The sequence below is a fragment of the Thalia democratica genome, chromosome 7 (assembly GCF_965202585.1).
Source record: "Thalia democratica chromosome 7, ktThaDemo2.hap1.1, whole genome shotgun sequence".
In the NCBI taxonomy this organism is placed as follows: Eukaryota; Metazoa; Chordata; class Thaliacea; order Salpida; family Salpidae; genus Thalia; species Thalia democratica.
The window spans coordinates 7,538,199-7,563,020 of NC_139171.1; the positions used below are offsets into that span (position 1 = coordinate 7,538,199).

At 27.8% G+C, this 24,822-nt stretch overlaps 1 protein-coding gene across 1 annotated transcript; it reads right to left on the reverse strand.

Moving 5' to 3' along the window:
* Positions 1 to 1,074: 1,074 nt before the first annotated feature.
* LOC145840373 (uncharacterized) lies at positions 1,075 to 24,160 on the reverse strand. Its single transcript, XM_082947618.1, has 8 exons — positions 23,901 to 24,160; positions 16,929 to 17,094; positions 16,431 to 16,628; positions 13,537 to 13,619; positions 12,582 to 12,800; positions 7,401 to 7,933; positions 1,775 to 1,886; positions 1,075 to 1,537 (listed from the first exon to the last, which is right to left on the reverse strand). Exons 1-8 carry the CDS (start codon positions 24,010 to 24,012, stop codon positions 1,458 to 1,460), a joined length of 1,503 nt encoding a protein of 500 aa, XP_082803744.1. The 5' UTR covers positions 24,013 to 24,160; the 3' UTR covers positions 1,075 to 1,457.
* Positions 24,161 to 24,822: the final 662 nt, after the last annotated feature.

Here is a 24,822-nt window from a genome sequence, read left to right on the forward strand (position 1 = left end):
AAAATTCAAATACACATAACTATTTCTTTTACATTAATACTGGAAATAGCTTAAACTTGTTTCTTTTTCTAGTTTATAATTTTAAGTGTCTAAATTGTTTTCATCCTTATAATAATTTTAAATATAACAAATTTTATGTTTAATTAAATATTATTTACTAAGTGTTACATAATTTTAAAATTGTTATTGAAAGAATATGCGAAACTAGCTAGTAAGTAAACAGAGTTTACATTTATGTATTTTATTGGCCAGTGTATAAAAGCCAACTGTCACGTTTTGTAAAAAAGGTTACTTCTAGTATTAGTAGTTTTTTTTTCTATTCATACTTATTTATAGTATCAGTCATATTACATATTTACGTCGTAATTTCTTTTTGGTTTAAGTATAATTTAATACAATATATATTATATAAATATACATATAACCAACTAACCAACTAACCAGTTAACCATATAAACTTTAATTTTCAAGTTTGTTAAAAATTAAGCACATGGTACTTACTTTATTTTTATTCCGTTAGCTGACATCATTTACCGTTGTATTTAAATCAAATGGAGACTTTACTAATATTTAAAGCTTTAAGTCTTAAACTTTGAAGGTGCACTACTATGAAAATAAACATTTCAAAAACATGTTTCAATGGTCGGTAGTAAACCGTTGTTACATTGACTCATTTCATAATACTCCGATACTACAGGTTTTAAATCAGTATCAGTTTTCGTACGATAAAAATAAAGAATTGTCTATTGCCTGTTTTATATATACAGACAAATAAACTAAACTTCTTTTTAACTAGTAACTAAGAACAAAGTATAGTATGACTCAAACATTTTAATTTTCTATAGAACTAGTTGTAAAATAATACTAAAATGTAGTTATTTGTGATAAATAGCTTCAAGTCTTTAAATCAGATGTTTAATATAGTAACCACCTTAAAAAATAACAATAACTAAACACCAAAAATGCTTTAAAAAGCACTTTTTTTAATTAAAACAAACTGTAAAACTTTCGAACGAACAACCAAATAAAAACAACTGAAGAAATTTTAAATAAAAGTGCATATGTTTGTCATAATCTGAAATTTTATTGTGAAGTTACATAAAACAAAGTACTTGTGTTGGTAGCATAGAAAACATTTTAGCACGTAAAGTTACTTGTAAGTAAAACGAAAAAACAAAGCATAAAAATAGCATAAAAGTAAAAAGGTTTTAAGGTTTCCTAAACATATTTAAGAAATCCAAGGAAATTTAAAGGCACATAACTTACTTTTTGCTACAATCATAAAAACTTTAAGTAAAAATTAGTTTTATCTTATTCAAACTCTTGACTAGCATTTTAAAATATTAACACATGTTATTCGTTATTAATAATTATATCTTACAGCTTATAGGCTTATATTTATACGACTTGGAAATAAAGCAGCAAATTGAAATTGTCAGTTTTAACAAAGTTCCCATTCATTTCAAGTGTTCAATATTTTCAGTGTCTTTTGGCGGAAACAACTTCAAATTGGAAGAATCACCGTTGGTTACAACACCTAAAAGTTTTTAAGTTATTTTATTACTTTTGAAAATAGTTGATCCTAAGAAGTTGTTTAAACATTAACTCAAACTAAAAAGTAATGAAAAGAGCAATGTTTTCATAATAAAATTTAAAATAACTTTTACAGTCAATGTTTTCAACTAAAATGTTTCTACTGACAAAACATTAATAAACTTTTAAATGTTGAACTTAAAAATACTAATAAAACGCTATTGTAACTAAAAACTCCTACCTTGGTAATTACACGAAGCGGGTATTTTGTTGTTTGCTGTTTCTATTGAGTTGTCGGCTTTTGTCATCGCGATGCTAATTTGCACGTTTCGGTAATCGCCATATTGTGCTACCTGTGAGAGAATGCAGGGACATATTTTCATTTTGTGTGAAATAAAAAGGTGTGTTTTACTGTTCGATAATAAAGTTTGAATATTTGGAATATTTTGTTTTGCTGCAATTCTCTATTTAATTAATAAGTTCAATTTTATTCTAAACTAAATGATTAATTAGAATTTAGTTAGAAAATGTAAAAACTATAATACTATCTTATTTAGTACATTTAACTATACACTCTAAAGATTTAACTTTTACTTAAAACTAAAACTAGTAAATGTATGTACTAATAACAAATGTATTTTTAAATCAGGGTGAAATTTTGTTTAGTTCGTAAAAATTTTATAATGACTAAAGTTTTTTTGTTTATCTTGAAAAAACTGAACTACTTAAGTAACATCAAAATTATAAGTACCTACACTTAGTGTAAATGATCGACTTTTTTATGCGTTTGTCATAAAACAACTACAATAGACAATCAAAAACTTTTAAACTCAAAATTCTTCAAGTTTTGTTGTTACATACTATAATTACTAAAAAAAGCTTAATTTTTAAGTTATAACGAAACTAATAAAATCAAACAAGTTCAGTTTTTTCATGCACATTCATTAAATGCAGACGCTTGACAAATAAATTAAAATTTATAATAAAAGTTAAAAAAAATTGCACCATTATTTTGTATAATTTTTCTTTTGTTAAAAGTACGTTATTACAATAAAACTTTTATATGCATAAAAATACAACATGATATAAGTTAAACAATGAACAGTCTAAAACGAATTTTTAAACAATAGGAGATAGCTATACAAAGTATTACAATTGTAGCACAACAAAATGTCTAAACATGTTTACATTAACGTCTTGCTGTTTGTAGTTAATATTAAACATTAGTGATTAGTTTTATAAAAGTGCTTTGTAAGTATGCCAAAAAGAAACATATTTAAATACTAGATCATATTCTCCTTTCATCCATCCTGAAAAATTAAAGACGGCATAACAAAGTATTAAAATTGAATAATAAAAACTAACATCATAATATAATACATTAAGATGACTTTTGTTTTAAGTATGTTTGTTAAAAGCAAAAATAATTTAAAAAATGTAATAAAAATAGTATTTTACATTTTTAAAGTTAAACATAACAAAGACTAATCCTAAATAGATTCATATTTTAGTTTTGTTTACGAGTCAAAAGAAAATGCATCATAAGTAAAGTTCATAGAAAAAGCTGATTTTAAAAGTTTAATCAATATTAATGCAAAGATATTAATTCATGCACTTTTTTTTGTTAAAACTGCTTTTTAAGTCGATGAATAACTTTTATAAATTAAAAAATAAACAAAGTTAATCACTAGCAGACTTTTTTGTTTGAAAGCTTAAAACTAAGTATCATTATTTAAACACGGTGAACAAACAACTAAACAAAAGTTATTTTCCTCCGGTGTTTTTTTTTATTTATAAGAAAGTTTTATTTTAAAAAACTATTTAAAAACTTAAGACAAACAAAAATCCCAAAACAACCAAAACTTAATCCCTGATTGTCCCGCGCACAAAAACACAGGACATGATAATAATTCGACATTCGAACTTTTCGGTGAATTTAATTAACGGGCACAGGAAATCCAGACCGGGTACACAAAGTGACGTAGCTACTCATGCGCGACGAAATCGCCCATGCGCGACAAATCTCATGCATTACCGCGCTTTCACTTTAGATGCCCGCAAATCAAGACGCACGTTACACGGATTATTCGGGTAAAAATAACTTTTTTACAGTTTTTAGGAAATTTCTTTTTTTTTTTTGTCAAAATGACAGTTATGGTGATTGCGATACATTTTAATTATTTGTTCAATGATCAGGTTTTAATAAAAATCTTGAAAAAACTTTTATGGAAATAATTTATAATTTCTATTTTATTGTCAATTTGTAACTGTGGTAAACTCGATTCATTTTAAGTAGTTGGTCAATGGCTTTTTAGAAAAAAACCTTGACAAACTTTTTTTTTCAGACGACCCCAAACTCAGTCAAAAGTTAAACTTCTTAAAACTTAAAAATTCTCGGAAAAAATAAATGTTGATTTTGTAAAGTAACATTTTAATTTAAATTAGGTGCTAGGATCTTGTCTACTCTTTTTTTTGTAATTTCTCAAAATGGCCGCAGCTTTATAAACTTCGCTAAGAAAAATTCTTAAATACCCAATAATATACTGAAGTGGCATTATTTTTTTTTGTTTATTTGACTTTTAAGTTGAAAAATTCGTCGAATTTATTTGTTGCTCATAAAAGATTAGATTTCAGATAAGCTAATTTGTTGTAGTTTTTTGTATGTATATATTCCAGTTAACTTTCAAAACAATCACTGTTTTAAACTTTAAAAAATATATGTTTACATATAAAAATATCTAATAGAACTCAACTTATTGGAGTTCTCTGGTAGACATACTTCATTTCAGTTACTAAACCTGATCTCTAAGCAAAACTGCAGTATGTAAAACGTATTAATAGTTTATTTTTTACCAACTTTGATAGCTTATTTTCTTTGTTAACAGTCTTTAACATGACTTTTTTAGGAACATTTCGGAATTTAAGTTTACTTTGGTGGTTTTTTATCAGTTAAACTGACACAAGAGCTACAAAACCATATCTGAATAACTTCTATTGTTGTAAGTTAATTGCCTTCAGTTGAAATTATAACTTTTCAAGTTGAAAAACATAGTAACCCAAAATCTAAACTAAAAGTTTTAATGAACGTCTTAATTTTGAATTATCTTTAAGTCTTAATTTTGATCTATGAACTTTTGCTATTTTTCATTTTCTTTGTGTTTACACGTACTTAGTAATTTTGAAACACAACTTTTGATTTTTGATAGTTAATTTCAAAACGATGTTTCATTTTGAGCTTAAGTTATCAAACTCTACAGAACTTTAAAATATCTCAGAGATCTAAAAACTTCAAAAACACCTGCTTTGCTTTTTGTGAGTAATTTAATATTGCACAAAAATCTTCTCTAGATAGATAGCTTGCTAAGTAACACTCATCAAGAAAAAACCCATCAGTCAGTTGAAAGTATATTTTAAAAAATTTTTTAATCCGATACCCATCTCAAAAGTTTATTGGAAATCCTCCAAAAGCGCGCGAAGCACTTCAACGCCACCACCTTTGAAGATTAGCCCGCCGAAAGGTCACGGGCTAATGATCCCTAGCAACGAAACTTCCAAAAAAAAAAATCTTAGCAACCGAAAACTACCTAGCAGCGAAACTTCTTGACAACGCGGTTTCTTAGCAACCAAGGGTTCAGGCAGTTAAAAGGACACTCGAAGGGGAGATACATCTGTTTACAGTAAACAGAATTTCTTTTAATTGGGGCCAACGAGAGCGGCGCGACCCCCGAATCTTTGTTGTCATGTAAACAGAAATGAGAAAGAAAAATTCCCCCTCTGTGCCCTTTTGAACGAAGTTTTGGGTTTTTTATGAAGTGATACTTTTTATCGGTTTACGCGGCTTTTGATCCTTTACTGAGTGATAACTTGAAGCTAACTTTATTGTGAAAAATTTTAAGTTTTCAAGCAATTTTTTTTAGTAAAATGTTTGACATGCATGATAAATATTAATGATTACTTTGATGATAAATGCTGACTTGCACTCATGATAAAACCTGTATTATTAATAACAATTAGCTGTATTTAACTTTAGGAAAATTTATAATAAGCGGTTAGAAAAAAAATAACAAAATTGATAAAAAACAGAACCGTCGAAATTCAAAAACCGTTAATGACATGAAAAGTAATTAAAAATAAAGTAAGAGACAATGGCCATTAGTAGTTTTCAAACTTATACTTTCTTCTTTACTTTTTCAATTAGTTAATGTTTTCACTACAACATTAACCTTCAACTAATTTATAACTACTTGAGAGACATACGTTACGAGTTGTTTTGTTTTTCCTCTTTTTTTATTACTATAAGTAATTCAATTAACCAGTGCAATAATTTCAGTATTCAGAAAGAAAAATTAATCATATTTTCTAAGTTTTGCCTACCTGATTTAAAAAAAAACATCATTTTTAAATATAGAGTATTATTTTATCATATATATAATGTATCTTCTTTTTTTTTATTTTTAGTCATTTAAATTGTTCTATAAAAAAATTGTTTATTTACGTAGTAACTATTTATAAACTAAATTTATACGAGCACTAAATAATTATCATTCACTACTCCATAGAATAACTGTAATCTTATTATGGTTCCTTCAAATTGTTGTGAGTAAAAACCTAAGCCTATTTAGGAACTATCGGCAGTTTGTACTTACTAAACTTATTGCTTAAATTTAAATAGTTTACTCTGACTGTAGAAAAATATTTGTTTATTAACTTTTATCATATCTTATTTTTTCAATTAAAACTTTTGTAATGTATAGTTTAACCCAAAATAATCGATTATGTGTTTTCATGTCAATTTAATTTATATTCATTGATTTTACTAAATCAAACTTCCGTTTTTAAAGCTTTTAAAGCAGATTTAATTAACATAAAACTTTTATCATCGAAAAAAAAAGATTTTAATGTTAAACTAAATACAATATGTAAAAAAAACGTATAAAGTCAAGTAATCTTTATTTAGGAGTCTTAGCAACGTTTTAATTTAATTAAAACAAAGGGTTACCCAACTTATTAAGTTACAAGAAGTAACTAAAGGAAATGTATCAATAATCTGATTAATCTTTCTATGCCTAAATCAAGCCGAAATAACTAGTTTTAAATTTATTTTTAACTTTTATGATGATAAATTGACTTTGAATAACGAAACTAGTTTTTGTAAACTTTGAATCATTACAATCATATTAGGTTTACTTCAATTTCCGCTTGTATTAAACATAAGCTCTTAAGATTCATCTTGTTATTTACATTCTAAACAATTATAAGAAACGTAGCCTTTAATGCAGTCCAATCAATGACATTTTGTTTAGTGTTTGCTAGTTTTAATTCATGATCAATTTTTAGATGTTAGTGTAAAGCAATTTGTTAGTAATTCGAAGAGCAAACCGAGCAAATCAATTAACATTTTTTTATTAGTGGTTAGTTTAAAGCAATTTACAAAACTCATGATAAAAACACGCAATTTCTAATCCAATTTATTGGGTGACCACCGAACATATGAAAGCAAACAAAATGGCAGCCTAGTGCACTACAAGCTAACAATTAGCATGCAACTAGCGAGTGCACACTAACTACTAATAGGTGCACACTAATTACTAATAACACTTGCAGAACTGCAAGTTCATGCCGCAACACTGACAGGTGCACGCACACTGGTCAGTCCCGCAGTAGTGACACGCAGCAAGGCCGCTGTTGGTCACCACAAGGCCGCTGTTGAGGCCATCGTAACAAGCAACACTGCTGCTGTGGCTGCAAACGCTGCTGTGGCGGGACCCGTTGCGACCGTTGCTGTTGCTAGGGGTCATGCAGCACATGCTAGGGGCCGCGTTGTGGCCAACTAGCGGCTCGTTGCTATTGACCATGCCGTGGCTGACCTGGTTGGCGGTGGAGTACATGCTGGTGGTCGGGACCTGCTGCTGGGGGTCGTACTGGCATCCGTTGCCACGACAACCGCTGTCGTGCTGGGTTACCTGCGGCGGGTATCCTTGGTGACCTTGCTGGTCGATTAGAAGCGCTTTCGTCTCCGCGACGCTGATTGGTTGCTGCTGGTGTGATGACGTCACGTTCTGGTTCTTGACGTCACTCAAGCACGTGACCTGGTTGCGGGGGTCAACCGTCGTTGCTACCGGCAACCCGACATCTTGTTGTTGGGGGTATTGCTGATGCGGGGGATGCTGTAGGCCCGCCATACCCTTGTTGCCGTGGTGAGGATGCAATTGCGCCATCTGGGGACCGTAACCATGGTGGTCAGCTGTTGCCAGGTGACCTGGTGGCTGTGGTAGGTGTTGGTGGGAGAACTGGTTGCCATGGTACTGCTCGTTCTTCATATGAGGGTACATCCCCCCATTGTTGCCATAGTAACCACCGGGGTGACTGGCTGTCACTTGCGGGTACCTCACTCTGTTGTCTGTAAATAAATACTTGTTAACTTTATGTTTATATAATTTTTTTTCTGTATTTAAAATCTAACGTACTTTCTTAAAAATTATTTGAGATCTTTCGAAGTAAGTCTTTTCAAAAATTATATCTTACTAAATTAAACTGAATTGAAATTGTAATAAGAACATACTGCATTTTAAAGTTTTAAAATGTAAAATGACGTAATAATCGAATGCGAAAATTATCTAAATGCTTATACTGTAAGACTTTGTTGTACTTATAAAACTCGTTAGATTAAAATCAAATTAAAATAAATCAGCGATAAAAATGAAAATAAAACTACACCTAAAAAAAAAATACGAGAAACTAGTTACTTTAAAATTACTTAAAATAATGATTTAAAAAGTCTAGTTTGGAATACGATCTTTTCTGCATGCATAAACAGGGCCTTAAAGGTTAAATGCATAAAGGTTCAAGAACATGTAGCTGAAACGAGTTCTCCGCTCTAACTAAGACTGAAAAGTTCTTTTTTTTATAATTTTTTGCACATTCATGATTGTCTAACAAATGTCTGTGTTTTGTTATATTTTTATATAAGTTATGCACCGGAATAAAGCTGTTCAAATCTAACGTCCAACTCAGTGGTCGGCACGGTGTACACTGGTGCACACTAGTGTACATGAAATTTTTTTTAGGGTGCACGAGTTTTTAGGGGTGCATGAAACTTATTTTGGGGTAAATGATTTTTTTTTTCGCGCAGAATGTAAATTAAAGTTTTTTTTTTAATCTTTTTACATTTAAGACATATTCAACTTTGATATCTGACATGTTGTCAATAAAACGACCATTTTTGTACTCTCCTAGTTCTATTCTGTTACAATATGTAAAAATTCTAGTTAGTATTTTAGACCTAGGTGATACAAGTAAAATATTATTGTAAAAATTAGATTATCGATATTAAAAGTTTATTGAAATGGATAGGGTAAATTGGTAAATTTAAAGTCAGAGTGTAAAAATTAACTGGGTATTACCGAATTATTAGTAAAATACGATTAAAAGTGTTTACATATTCTTAAATACTAGCGACGCTAAAGAATGCAAATTGGAGTGCACAGAATTTCAATTTTTTGATTTAGGGTTCACGGATTCGAAGTAGCTTGCCGACCACTGGTCTAATTAATGTTTTATTTTTATGTCATATCAAATATCTGTTTTTGACTTCTTGAAGATTTGCTCAATCGAAATTGATCAAACTAAAACAAGTTTATTAATTAGATTGAAAAAAATCAATCAAACAACTACCAAAAGCTTCCGAAAGCTTACTACCTTGTTTTATGTAGAAGCCATTTGTGCCTAGTTCTTTAGCTTAGATTAACACAAGTTAATTTAAATGTTAAAATCTAAAAGCACACGCTTAACTTTAAAGGGTTACATAAAACACTTAAACTTCAGATTCTTAAAGATGACTAATCATTTTAAGTACTACCTACAAAATGTCTTTGGAAAAAAACCAATGGTATGCGAATTCAGACATAACTAATAACATTAGAGTACTATTTATAAATTACATCTCTTCAATAAAAAACAGATTCAAAAGAATGTTGTAAAATAAACTTCAACTTCAATGATGTGCTCCATTAAAGATGAGATATTAGTCTTAATTATTACAGTGACCGTTGGTAATTATCACGGCATAATTCCAAGAATTTTCAAATAAAACAAGTTTGTATCAATTCCAAACAGAGATGAGTGCAAATTGATTTCTTGTGCACACACAACAAACAATAAGTTGGCCACTCACCAAGTGGTGTGTTGTTTTTATGACTCGCCTGTGGAATTTTCGGAGCAGAAAAATTTTAAAAATATTTTATAAACTTTTATAATATCTATTAATAAGCAATTGAAACACATTGTATTTAATGAAATTTTTAGGTTATCTTTTAGATTTTAAGGACTATTAAATTTACATTAGAAAACAGACCCGAGAATAAATTTACACAATCCTAAAGATAATTTACAATTTGATAGTAATAAATATATCATTATAATACTATTACTTTTAGAGGCGAGGCGTTATGAGTTGTATTTTTGGCTTTTATAAGCAGCTGAAGTCTAGAAAGATTAATTATTATACTAACCATTTTTAACGGTCCCAACACGTATAGTAAGACTTTAATTTGAATTGATTACTAACGCCATAGAAAATGACAATTACTAAGCACATTTGAAATAAACTTAAGCCTAAAAAATGTAAATCTCTCTCAGATTTATGTTTTTCTACATTTTATATGTGAAACGTGGACAAACTTTATTTTTAAATAACTTTTTTTTTCATAAATCAAACAATAAAACTTTAATACGCACTTCATTGCAAAGTTTTTACAATTCTATTTTCAGTGTTGGGTTTCCAGCTTTATTGTTTGGTGATCACTCAGGATTTTTCTTAACCGCAACACAATAGAAATAAATATTAGAATAAAATAAAAATAAGTTTTTGGTGATCTCCTCCATTGTAACAACGTTTTAAGAGCTTAAGTTTCAGAACACTATTGCATGAGAAAGATTGTGAAATATTTTGAATTCGCGGTTTGAATTACATGTAAAACAATTAAAGGTAGTCAGCTGAAGTTTTTCAATTAAATTTTAGCAGTATTTCAACAGCTCAGATTCATAATTGATTTGAAAAATGTTACATGAGAAGGGAAAATTAAAATTGAAAACGGCGGGTTAAGTTACAAATTAAAAAGAAACAGAAATAAAAGGTGGCCAAAATGAAACTTTCCCAGAAAATTAAAAAGTACCGAAGTTGTCTTATGACAGAGCGGGTACATTTTCGTCTTGTTTACAGTATAAACACCACTCGATCAAGTTACCTCTATTCTAGTCAATTGTATCTCTTTTTGGTTACTATGAGAACTGTTACCATGCCGTTACTAGGTTATTGTTGCCACGCCGTTATTTTAACCCTGCCCGTTCAATTAGCCTAAATGCTGATGGCCATTACGAGAAAAAAGTAAATAGAAAGTAACATTAGGAATCAATTAAAAACATGAGCACTTTAATGGGTACTTGTTTAATTGTTGACTTTTTTGCTGCTGTTATTGTGTTGTTAATGTCGTTTGGTTCAGTTAAAAAATACTTGTATTTAGCAAAAATTAGTTAAAGTTTTTGCAAGTTGTTAAAAACTTTATTAATTTTTTGTAACTTTTATAAACTTCATTGGTATAAGATGTAATCAATCTTTTTTCCTTTTTTACTACTGCTGACATCAATAAAAATATTACTTTTTATTAAATAATTTTAGTTGTAAAAGTTTTGTATTAAATTGTCAAAAGAAGTACATATATATGATTAAACTCATAAACTGTAACAAATGCATTTTATAGTTGCTTCATTTAGGCCACCTTTTTGTCTGCTTTTCTGTTTTTAAACAAACTTTACACTTAGTCTTGAAAAAAATTTTTAATATTCTTTTAGGTAATTTAAAGTTTTAGCTTTGGTAATTTACTAGCGTGTAAATTGTATACTGTTCCATGAAGTAGCTGAGCTTTATTTTCTCTAGTTTTTGTTCAGTATACGGTTGGCAAACTACGTAACTTAAATTATAATGATTAAATGGCTATATGAAAACATTATTTTGAAATGGCATAACTTTTTGCAAATTTGCAACGTATAAGTTTAATATCTACAGAATTCCTTAACTTTCAATACTACGTTATACAAAATTGTGAAATTTTATTACAACCTTACATAAAACTGAGCCACTTTCGATAAAAAATTGAGATTTTAAGAGTGTGCTTACTGTAAATAATAACTGTAATGACGTCTGTGAGTGTCTTTATTGTTCATTGTTTAAGGAATTCTTTAATTTAGTACTAGTCAATACAAACTTTATGTTATGTGGTAATCTCATGAAATTAGAAAAACTAGAAACGGTACAGCTGATGACAAATTCCTAAAGTTATTAGATTTTACATTAATGAACTTTTTAGTTTTCACTGTTACGAAGATCAAGATAATCAATAATGCCTAGAGCTTTTTATAAAAAAAGTAGTGCCTTAAGAGTATGCTCACTATAAACAATAACTACAATGACGTCTGTAAGTACCTACAAAAGCCTGTACTCTATTTAAAATTTTTATGAACTTTTCGTATTCACTTAATTTGAAAGTTTTCTTGAAACAGGACGAAAACTATTATTTTAAAGATTATTGAGACTTAAAAAACAGCTTTTAGAATGCAGGATTTAAAAACGTTTAAATGTTGAACTTATTTCAGAAATGGCGGCACTTCGAAGAATATGCCAACTGTAAACAATAACCACAAAGACATCTGTAAATATATCTGTACCAAATTTTACCCCACTGATTTTGGAATTTTCGAACAAAAATTAAATAAAACTTAAGCTATGCAACAATGACTTGAAAATAGTTTGTTTAATAAAATGGTATAGGCTTTGAAAAATAACAGTTTTTGATTTAAGGTTTATAATCAGTTTTGATTTTAAACATGAATTTTAGTATATGGCATCCCGTTAACGCTCCCAAAATAGAAACAGTTTATGCTTTAAAAAACTTAACTTTGAGTTTAAATTTAATGATTGTAAATTGAAATAAATGTTTAATAAAAATTAAAAAACAAAATTATTTATTGAAAAAAAACAATTTTCAACAAACCTTGATTCCTGGTGTAAGATACCGAATTCATGTTCCCCATTGTACCGTGGTGATAATAATTCCCTGGATCGTGGTTACCATGGTTGCCATGGTGATGGGGGTAGTAATGGTCGTACTGTGACGTAACAACCGGGTTTTGGGGGGAAATTTGCTGAGAAATTCCCAGAATGTTGTTCATGGAGTGGTGGAGGTTCTGGCTGTCAGGATTGGCCAGGTTAGCTGTGATGATAGTAAGTTTTAAATAATAAAAAAATAATTTACCTGAATTAATTTTTCAAATGCTTTTTTTGTAAGTTTAATAGAAACTAACAGTATTCATTAACCATTTACATAATATTGTTTAAATTTAGCTGAAAAGTGTTTTTAACTAGAACCTTGGTTAACCGAGAATTTAGTCTTAAAAGTAGGTTGTTAGTACAACATAGTTGCATAATACTAAACTACATTATGAACTTACATTACAATTTTAAGACACAATAAGGAACTTTTTGGTTTTATTCTATTTTACCTCCTTTATTTCTATAAACTTATGGACAAATTATTAGTACTAAAATGCTTATTAAGTCAATTTTACTTATTTTTTAAGTTTTAGTTGCCTTAATCTTTAATATACTAATTTAAACATTTTGAATGTATATAAAATATTTTGTAGTTCAATGATTTGCATAAAGTATTTTGAATTAAGAGTTTTTAGTCTACACAGTGTTTCATGCAAACGTATTAATATTTTCTCCTTTTCAGTTGAGCTCTTTTTTTGTGGAATTATAACTCACCATAAAGTTAATACAATTAAAGTATTTTGATACGATAAAAAAGGGATTGTTATATATAAACAACTCTAAGTACTAAAGGTATTTGTTATCTTTTTAGCCTAAAGAAAAACCTATATAAACTATTTAAGTTATATTAAACAGTTTCTAATAACAAACTAATTGTACAAATTGCTTCAACTTACCCATTCTAGAAGCGGAAGGAGTCAATACACCGTTCAGTTGATTCTGATGGGAGTTGTTCTCATTCGTTTTCGTTCTTACAATCCTGTAAATACATATGTTACATTAAATACACTTGTGAAAAAAAAAATGTTAGCTACATTTATTGAAATTCGTTTTCGTTCTTACAATCCTGTTAGAAATATTTTTTAAGTTAGTATTCTAAAATAAATGAATTTGCAATTCGTTTTTTTTTTTTTGTTACAATCCTGTAAATAACTTTTTTACATAAAATACACTCGTGAAAAAAAAATAAAAATGAGTTGCAACTATTTTAGTTCGTTTTATTTAATACTTTTCTAGTGAAAAGATTGTTGTATAAAGTATGTTGTTATAAAATTAACCTGCAATACTTTTTCTTGTATAAGTTACAACTTGTTGTTAACATAAACAGTCATCTAGATAGAAAAAAGTTGTTTTTACGAAAATTTTTGCCGAAAGTGTTCGTACACATGAAATAAACTTGTGATATTTTCATAAACATATTTTGTAAACGAACATTGTAATATAAATATATTTGCACTTTTTTTTTGTTTAAGTGTGAGTGTTGCATTTTTAACGATAAATAGAAAAACTTACTTTTTAGAAAAGTTTTAGCCGACAGATGTAAAAATCGAAAGTATATAACTTATTAAAAGTCTATATATCATGTATCTGTTTTTCTGACATAAATAAGCGACGATATTTTTGTTTTAATATTATTTGATTGACAAAATACTTATTATCGGTTTTAGTATGACATATAAACAGGTATTTCATCAGCTATAATTTTGAATGAAAGCTTGTATGCTTGAGCAATTTACTAAAAGGTTGATTAGCTACCTGTATAAATGTTCGGTTTAACAGTGTTTAATAAGTAAAAACTAATAAGTTTTAATTTTTAAGAATTAAATGCATTTATGTGAGATTAACAACTAAATTTCAAGGTAAAATGTTAATACTATATTGATAAAAATACCGAAAATTTAACTTAATTGTTTTAACACATATCGTTGCAAACGTACTTTGGATAAAATTAAAAAAACATTTGTGCTTATAACATATATTTTTAATGTACATATTTATTTAGTTTATTCTTATTAAATAACTAAACTACTCGATTTGGTAAATACATAAATGTATTCGTTATGCATGAGCAAATTATGTAAGGCTGAATAGCTACATAGAATATTTGCTTCCGAGTCGATAGTTTAAATTAACACTAAGTACTGCGATATTAACTTTTAAGATTTAAATATCATACATTTAAGGTTATGATGTTACGCTATAAACCCCAACATTTAATTTAAAGATTTATATTTAAAAATTTCTTTTTAATTTACGAATAGAATTAAGTTACTTTGTAGATCTATTTCTTAAAAAAAAAATTTAATCACAAAATTAATCATTCTTAAGCAACAAACGATTACGTATAACAATTTTGAAACTTTTAAAGTCGAACTTGAGTGTTTTAAAAAGATTAGTTCAAGTTTGCGTGTTTATGTTGATTACGTTCGGCGGTTAGGGTTTTAATTCCGTTCATAATTTCAATTAAAACATATCAGAGATTATTTATAGGAAAATGTAAACAAACTTTTTCGATACAATCAACAGAAGCTTAGTGTTTATGCTCAAAATGATGTTTATGCGTTGTTTTTTTTTTTACTTTTCGTAAGATTTTTTTTCTACGTATTACATTAAAGTTAATAGTTTTCAAAACTTGTTCTAATTAAAACTTTCACAGTAGCATGCTATAATTAGTTTTCTTATTTTTCTTTTAAATAGTGATATTCAACTTAGTGATTTTTCTAGCTTAACCAACTTTAAGAAAAAACTTGCCGCTAAAAAAACTAAGTAACCTTATAACTCAAACGATTATAAGTACGTTGATAAACAGAATAATGATGATATATTTATTTAGTTTATTAGATGCTTTTATTAATGTTACAAAATAAATCTTATTGTAACAATTAAACAGAACTTTTTATCAATCCACTCACTTGCTTATAATAATAAGTTTAAACAAATGTTTTTTAAGTACTTACTAATTAATTTTAAATCAGAAATGTCATTTAAAAAAATGATCAAAAATGCTATTTGTTCAGTTTTACAATGGATATTGTAAAAATAGCATAGAGCTTTTTAATCAATCTACTAACTCGCTTATATGAATTTAAACAAAATGTTTCCTACAAATCCATTACTTCATTTTATATCAATAAAGTCATTTAAAAACTTTTAAAAACATTTTTCACAAATATCATTTGTTCACTTTTACAGTGGTTTGCTAGGTTTTCAATATTCTTACCATAACAAACAAATAAATTATTCTTTTTCTAACTTTGAAAAACATTTCATTACTAATAAGAGTTATTAACTGTTTATGTTTCAAATGAACTAAATTTTACTAACAAACTTCAATGTATACACGATCTAACCTATTAATACTGCTCACGCTTGGCACATTATCATTATCACAACTTATTAAGAAAACAAAACTAATATTAATAATTAACCATTTACCCTATTTATTATTCAACACTACCCTTATCACACATTAATTTTTATCTAATATATATATTTTTTTTTAATTAAATCTAACCTGTTAATGCTGCTCACACTGGGCACGTTATCGTTATCGTAACTTATTATCAAGATTAACTAATAATAATAATTAATCATTTACCAACCTATTTATCGAATTCACATTAAGAACATTATCATTATCACACACTACTTTTTATATAATAAATATTAATCTAACCTGTTGATACTGCTCACACTGGGTACATTATCGTTATCACACACTTAAGTAACATTTACATAATGAAAACAGTTAATTTAAAATTCACATAGTTAATATTAAATTTCAACAAACCTGTTTATCGAGCTGACAGAAGGCACGTTATCGTTGTCGCACACCTTCTCCGCCACCAGCCTGTCCCTGATCTCCCACGCGAACATGGTCGGGTTCTCCGCCTTGTACTGGCATATCTTGCTCACCACCTCCGGCGTGGCCACCTTCGGCTTGCTGCCCCCTATGATGCCCGGGCGGATGCTCCCCGTCTCGAAATACCTGGAAGTTCAGAGTTATAAATTACAATTAATAAATCTCAAATGTTTCGCTGTGTAAATGAAAAATATATACAGAATATTTATGAGTCTGCCCTTTTCATAATGTCTGAAGTATTTCATGGAAATTATAAGCAAGTTTAAAGTTTTTTCTGCTGAAAGTTTAGCAAGAACATAATTTCTGGAAAATAATTTTAAAATGTTTTTTTTTATAAAACGACAGCTTATCAGCTTTCTAGAGATATTGCACGAATAGTTTAAGAGTATTTAAGTAAAATTTACATATATGGTATATTAAATTAACCTCGCAAGTATCTTGCTGACGCATCCATGCGAAACCTTCAACTTCCTGGCGATGTCGCAAGGCCTCACCCCAGAGTCGCTCAGCTGGACTATCTGCTCCCTCACCGCCGTTGGCAGGGGCCGCCCGTTCACGTACTGCCCTCCCAACTGGTTCACTCCTCCTTGGCCTGTGTGACGTCATAGTTAGATTTTAATCAACGTAATTAAACATAAAAACACGCAAAATTAGTTTAACATTATCCGTTAAAAAGTGAAAAAAATTAAAAATATATTAAACTTTTACAGCGGACAAAAAAAGTTTATTAAAAGAAGTATAATTTGTTTTAAACCAGACCTTTTTTGCGAATACCCATTAAGTTTTGCTTTTATTATCAACTTTTATAAACAAGTATCTTACTGTTAGTGCGACTACACAATAAGATGAAAATTTTTAATAATCGTATGCAAATGATAGAAGAAGGTAACATTATACTTGGATTCAAAACGTCATAGTACATTTCAAACTGTAAATCAAAACTTTGTTGTTTTAATAACAAACATTTTAGATAAAACGGTACAGTGATGTAAAGTTTAATGATTTTCGTTAAGTCACAGTTTACTTCGGTTTTAAAAGAAAATTTAGCAATTTGTGTTTACATATACTTGCTTGAGTTATTTTACATTTAAACACTTTAAAGCCCTTATTTAACAAAGTTATGTTCAATCATGCTTAAAAATTAATTTTACGTATGCTGTATTACAACTTAAAATCCATAATATTTTTTGAATATTGTGACTATAAAACTAGTTAAACTTTTAACGCGTTTTTTCAATACTATGATTTGGTTAAACTTATTATTTTAAAGCTTTAGAAACGAGGTTTTAAAAAAACTAAATAGCTTTAAAAAATTCTACTAACTTAAATTAGATTAACAGTTACCCTTTTATATTATGTTATTAGATAAATTACTTGCAAAAACATAGATAAGAAGTTAATTAAAATCAATTAATTTTGTAGACAAAAAATAGACTTTGTTGACTAAACATCAACCGGTTTTAACTTAACAGCTTCTAATTAATCAAACCGAATATCGGCAAGAAAGTTTAAACTTTAAACTCACTAAAACCCTCAAAAGTACCCACTTTACTCTACTAGCTAACAACTACAAGTCGGTATCAATCACAACAAGAAAAACTCTTAAGTCCAACACACAGAAAGCGAAAAATCACAAATCAACAAAAACTTGTTGTTAGAACTTCCAAATTCAACCCAGGTAGGGTTTTAAAACACGAAGTTTTAATTTTGTTGTGATAATAACTTTCTCAATTAGCAGAGAACTCAAACTGGCCCGTCGTGAAATGTATTTTTTCTGCGCGCTGCGCTAATGTGCGCAAAAATTTCCGAAATGAAAACATGTTGGTTTTAAACTGGCCGTCATCTCGCTCAAGTGCCTTTTTAAGGAATTCTGCGCGCATTTTTATTTTTCTCGCTTAAAATCTCTACCCACCTGGGTTTTAGTACTTTTAAAGATTTTCACCTTTTGTCTTAAAGCTCGAGGATTTTTTTCGAACGAGCGTAATCACACCTACGTGATATACAAAGGAGAAAAATTGAAAAATAATAATTCGCGTATTCGAATAAGTCCGTGACTCACAAAAAGTGGTTAAAAATACGTTCGATTTCGTGTTTTGATATGTGTGTTTATTAATTTCAACAATACTCACGTCTCCTCTTTCTTTTTATTGGTCCATTAGCTGGTTCCTTAAAAACGTCGCTGGGTTTGGTTGACTTTTTTTTAGCCATGCTGATAGTTTTAAAAGTTTACTTCTATTTTTTAAGACTACAGCTGTGTAAAATTTGTTGCTTAAAAATATTCTCTAAACTGAATAGCACTGCCTTTTTACTGGTAAAAAGTTTAAACAAATAGTTTGTCTGGAATTTGTACTTTTTATTAATTAACTTTAACTGATCTAGAAAGAACAGGAAATATTTTTTTTTAATATTTAACTAAAAACTGAATGATAGTTTCACTACCTATTTATACTTTTATTAAAATTTTGTTTAGGTAAGTAGACATTAATTATTATTAAATGATAAACTTATTTGATTTTAAAAACTATACATAAAGAAGTTATGAAACTAGAATAATTCTATTTATTCTTTAAAACTAATGAATAAATTAGTAAATACATTAGAGTTTCGTTTATTTTGTCCGGTCATTAGCAGATAATTGATTAAACTATTTCAGTCATCAAGTATTTTTCATTCATACCAAAAAAATATCATTAAAAGGTGTGACTTTACAAAAGCTAGTTTTTCTGTCTACAAAAAATTTAATTGCTGTCAAGTTTATACAATAAATAACAATACACCTGTCCAAACTGTAACATTAATTTGATAGCTAAATAAAGTTCTTATCTACACAAACGATCAAAATAAAATAGCAATTAAAAGCAGTTTCCAATTGTTTGTGTAGCAAGTAGTAGAAGACTAATTGACTAATGATAATGGAAGAAAAAACATCGATTAAAAAAATTACAAATAGATAACAATTGTCTCACGATTCTCGTTTGCAATAATATTTTGGAACAATTAGCAAAAAAAAATTTTTATTTTTAAGAAAAACTAGACATACATGTTGTGCAAAAAATTGAAAATGAAACATTTAGACAAAAATTGCAAAATGTTTTTTAGTTAAAAATGTTTTAATTATTTTTTTTTAATTTCCCAACTTAAAAACTTGGCTTAAAATTTTATACTAAACTTTGTCGGAAAATACGACAACATAACTCTCAAGCAAAATTCAATTTAAATAATGTACCATTTCGATAAAAACATTGTTTTGTTCGCAATAAAACTTTTTAAATGACCCAACCCCGAAATTAACAGCTACTTTGACGTGTGTGACGTCATAATAACAACGAGTCGACGCGACACCAGTTTGAGGGTGCTCGAGAAAATATCTTGGAAGTGAGTGACAATAAAAAAAATATTTTGGAAGTTAGTGACAATAAAAAAAATATCTTGGAAGTGACAATAATAAAAAATATCCTTGAAGGTAGTGATAATAAATCTTGGAATAAATTTTGTCAAATATCTTGAAAATTAAAGTGATATTTAAAAAAAAAGTTTCAATGTACTTCTTGTGAACAAAAAAAAAAAAAATTTGGTAGTTAAAAACATTTTTTTTTTGTATAAAAATTTACCGAGTTTAGTTTTCCGAGAGAAAAATATGAGCTTTCAAAATGTATATATGGTAATCTAGAAAATGTTAATAAAAAATGAAAATTTAAGGAGTTTTCATGTGAAGGTTAGTAGTGCTGAAAAATATTGTTTACGGTCTGGTAGATAGCAGCTTATTAGCATAAATCAAAAAAATTCCATGAGTTTTAAATTTAAATAAGGTAGTTTATAAACTGGAACTTAGAACAAATGATTTTATATTTTTTTAGGAAAAATAAAAATAAATAAGCACATCTGTCTATTTTTAGAATGCTGCTTAAACGGTTATCCAGAAAATAAGTGATACTAATGAAATTAACAACTTCTTTTGAGTAAGATAACCTGAGATATAATTAAATTTTGCTTGGTAAACCTCATTATCAGTTTTAAGATACTTTTTTCAATAAATATACAAAATTTAAATTTTCGAAAATAAAAATGATTCGTGCTTATAAATTTTTTGTATACAAGTTAATCTATTTTGTATGTTAAGATAACGTTTAAAGATTTCGAGGGCACTCGAAAATATGTCTAGGAAATAAGTAATAACAAAAAAGACATAGACAACATTAAAGATTTTTTTGCAAATAATTTTGCCAAACTATGCTTTTGAATAGTAAAACATTTTTTTACTTTTAAGATACTTTTTTATATATAAAATTATCAAATTTAAGTTTTGATAAAAAACTATTTGAAATTTTTAAGTAAATTTTCTGTATAAAAATATATAAAGTATAATTTTTCGATTGTGAAATACATTAAAAACTAAAGAGGTCTTATAAACAAAATAATAATTTAAACTTTTAATATAAAGAAAGTATTAAAAATTAAAAAAAACTTTATGCATAAATATTAGCGCTAAAATATGTTATTCACGGCCGAGTAGACAGTAGTTGATTAGCATGAGTCTGAGCGCTTTCCTGCGTTTAAAATTTCATATAATAACTGAGCAGGATAAGATATGTTAATAACAGTGGAATTTATGCTAATGATTTTGCTTTAAAATATAAAAGTAGTAGGAAAACTTTTGTGTGCTTTTAGAATGCTGGTTTCAACTAGTTTGGTAGTTGCATATTTGGTAGTATTAAAAAGCTAGCATGAAACATCAAATTTATTGGGGAAAAACATACTTAACTTTAAATTTAGGAAAATTTATATAAATATCTTGTTAATAAATCCTTATTACAGGTTTCTTTATACAAGGGACTGACTTAATTATTCTACTAATCAAAGAATAATAAATTAAATCAGTCCTAATCAATTGGTCACAAATGTCTCAAACTTCAATAAAATAACTGTTATAAACATAATTGCAACATAACACTATTTTTCTTTATTTTCTAATAAAAAATTCCATTTACATTTAAAAAATGCTGAGCTAGCTCCTACCCTCAGTGCCTCGGGCTGCAACTGAACTACAAATGAACAGAATTATGTGGAATTAGGTCACCTAATACCCGATTAAACACGTCTAAATAGCTTAATCCGTGCTTTTCTCCCATTTAAGCTAATTAATGTGATTATGTATGTTTACAAACATAACTTTTTTGATAAGTTATACAATTTTCAAGGATGACTAAGTCGATAATTTTATTATCAACTTAATACTTTTTTAGTTTATATGTTTTTTTGAAATTTTATGTTATTACTTAAAATAAATTTACTTAATATCATTTATTTATATAGTTAATCTGTAAAAATAACACTTTAAGTACAAGATTTATTTCAAATTTATTTAGTTTTGAAAAAAAAGTTAAAATTTTCTTTATTTAAGAACAAGCATCTAAAAACTGTATATTTTCCTTCAATATTCCAAGAAAAAGTTTAATAAATAACGAGTAAACCTACTTTAATATTAAATTTAGTCAAAACTATAGAAGATAGCTTATGGTTTGAAAAAAATTTTAAGTATCTTAAAATAGCACAGTTTTATCTTTTAAGTGTGTCATATTTTTCAGTGTTTCTTCTAGGCTAGTGCCGCAGAATACTCAAGTTTTTATACAAAGATTTTTAAAGTTTCGACTTTACTAAGTTACTTAGTTTAAAGTTAATAAAAATTATCTAACAAAGATGAAAAAGAGAAAAAAAAGAGTTCTAATAAAACTATGAATGCAGTAAAATGATCTGCTACTGCGGAACACTTGGTTAACAATCAGATTTTTGCTTAAAATTTCAATTTGGTGAGATTTAAGACAAATGAAAATTATGGTAACGTGTTTGACTTAGTTAAAATGGAAGCCATATGTATTTTGAAAAGGCAAAAATAATATGACTATAGTTTTGCTTTATTTACTTAATACTCCCTTTCTTATATGTTTGTATTCAATCAGCTTTTATAATTAGTACATTGATTATTTTTGTGTAACTTACTTTGTATTTAAAAAATATCATCAACTTGTTCTAAAACTTTTTGTTCTAAGAAGCAATCATAATATGTTTTGATAAACTTTGATTTTTCTGAAAAAAACAGATATTGATGCGCGCTTGTTTTTATGAAAAATAACTAAAGGGCTTTTAGCTTTGTTTTAGCGCGTAAACTTTTATATTTTAAGTTAATTTTTTAGGTATTTAGAGTTTTTTAATATATTTTTTTTAATGACACAAATTTAAAGTTAGAATGAAAGAATTTTAAGTTTTGACTATACTAAGTCACTTAGTTCATTTGAAAAAGCTGAAAAAGAAAAAGAAAAGAATTCTAATAAAACTAAAAATTCAATAAAAAGATCTGCTATTGCGGAACATTTGGTGAACAATCAGAGTTGTGCTGTAAATTTCAATTTGGAGAAATTTAAGATGATAAAAAGTTTTTATAACAAGTTTGACTTAGTTAAAATGAAAGCATATTTATTTTGAATAGAAAACCTATCATTTGTTGGCAAAAAAATTATGACTATAATTTTGCTTTTTTTACTTAATGCTCCCTTTTTTGTTATATGTTTGTGTTAAATCAGCTTTGAGAATTAGTAAATTGATTAGCTTTGTGTAATATACTTTGTATGAAAAAAAACATCATCAACTTTTTTTGTCCTAGGAAGCAATGATGATATGTTTTGATAAACTTAGATTTTTTTTTTTTGAACAAAATATAAATTTATGCGCGCTTATTTTTATTAAAGATAACTAAAGAGCTTATAGCTTTGTTTTATCGCGTCAACGTTTATACTTTTAAATATTACTGTTCAAGTTGTTTTTTTTAATATTGAATGTTTATAGTTAATATCTTTTTCACCTATGTTTCTAACTTAAACTGAAATAAAAAAGTTAAGTCTTGTGAAACAAAACGACATAGTATTTGAAAGTTAGAAATTTTTTTTAGATTTTATGTAAAAATTTTTAGGTAGTATTAATTACATTTTCTTCCTAAATGTGTTTTCCGGAATTTGTTTTATTCTTCAATCCTAAGTTTAACTCAAAAAAAGTTTTAATTTCAGATAACAAAACAAGAAAAAAAAATTTAAGGTGAAACTTATTAAACAAAATGTACTTCTGAAAAACCGATAAAGTCTTAACAGTATTAATTCAGTTAACTCTATCAACTCGGACATTAGAAAACATTAAAATAACTAATTTACAAGCAAACATGTCTGCAAGTTAAGCAACAAACCGTCATCTTATTAACATTGAAATTAAGCAACAAATAAATAAATTTGAAAAAAAGCTCAAAAAAACCGGTTTAAGACAACTATAACAACAATAATACATTAACTTAACAGTATAGCATGCGATCAACGTTAAATAAAAGTTTAAATCAAAATAAATAATCCAACAAACCTGATCTAGTTGGGGGCTGCAGCTGGGCTGATAGTGACGTCATAGTTGGGCTGAAGGGGTGGCCCGAGTGACCCAGGTTCGCCGTGGGAACCATCGGTTGCCAGGTGTTCATGCTTCCACCGTTGCTAAGCAGATTTCCACGGGGTTTGTTGCCAAGCAGTTTTAGATTGGGCTCGTTGCTAAGCAGGTTATCGCTCGAATCGTTGCTAGGCAGACCTTGATTAGGTTCGTTGTCAAGCAAGTTCTGGTTGTGCTCGTTGTCATGCATATACGCGGCGACTGACGAAACTGAAAGTGAAACGCCGCCGATAAATTCTCTTTTTTTTCACTGAAATTCTCTCACTTTTTCGGAGAAATATTTTTAACAAAAAGGTGAGCTCTCTATTTAACTAATATTTTAACAAAGATTTAGACTTTTTAATTATTTTTAAAAGTTTGTTTACCAAAACATCTATCGAAAGTTGTTAACTTTCTAAAGAGATCAAATGTATAAAGAAAATACAAAAAAGCGTTGTTTACGCTAACCTATCAGGTTACTAACAAATTGAGTTCAATCAACATAACTGTTTAATCGAGCTTTTAGTAAATATTTTGGTTAACAACAAACTATTTTTGTTAAAGTTTGTTTACAAGTTTATTTGTTTGGCTCAAGTTTTATACGTGTTTTGTTCACAATCACCGACCATTTAATTTTTTGTTTATTTAAAATCTTAACAGTTTTCAAATAAAAATAAATTAAATTTTCTGAAAGCTTTACAGATATGGGTAGGCTTCAACATAAAAAGCGTTGGACCTTGAAAATATCATTTTTAATATAAATTTTTCACTTCAACAAAAATAAAAAAAAGCATTTAATTTTACTTTTTTTTTTGATTTATTTTTTCAACTAAAAATTTCAAAAAGCACTGTAATGCTTCAAAAA

Coding starts and splice junctions, on each gene's coding strand:
- LOC145840373 (XM_082947618.1), bottom strand. CDS start 24,012: ATGAACACCTGGCAACCGATGGTTCCCACGGCGAACCTGGGTCACTCG. Junction 12,801..13,536: donor TCCTTCCGCTTCTAGAATGG/GTAAGTTGAAGC, acceptor CTATCATCACAG/CTAACCTGGCCAATCCTGAC. Junction 7,934..12,581: donor ATCTTACACCAGGAATCAAG/GTTTGTTGAAAA, acceptor ATTTATTTACAG/ACAACAGAGTGAGGTACCCG.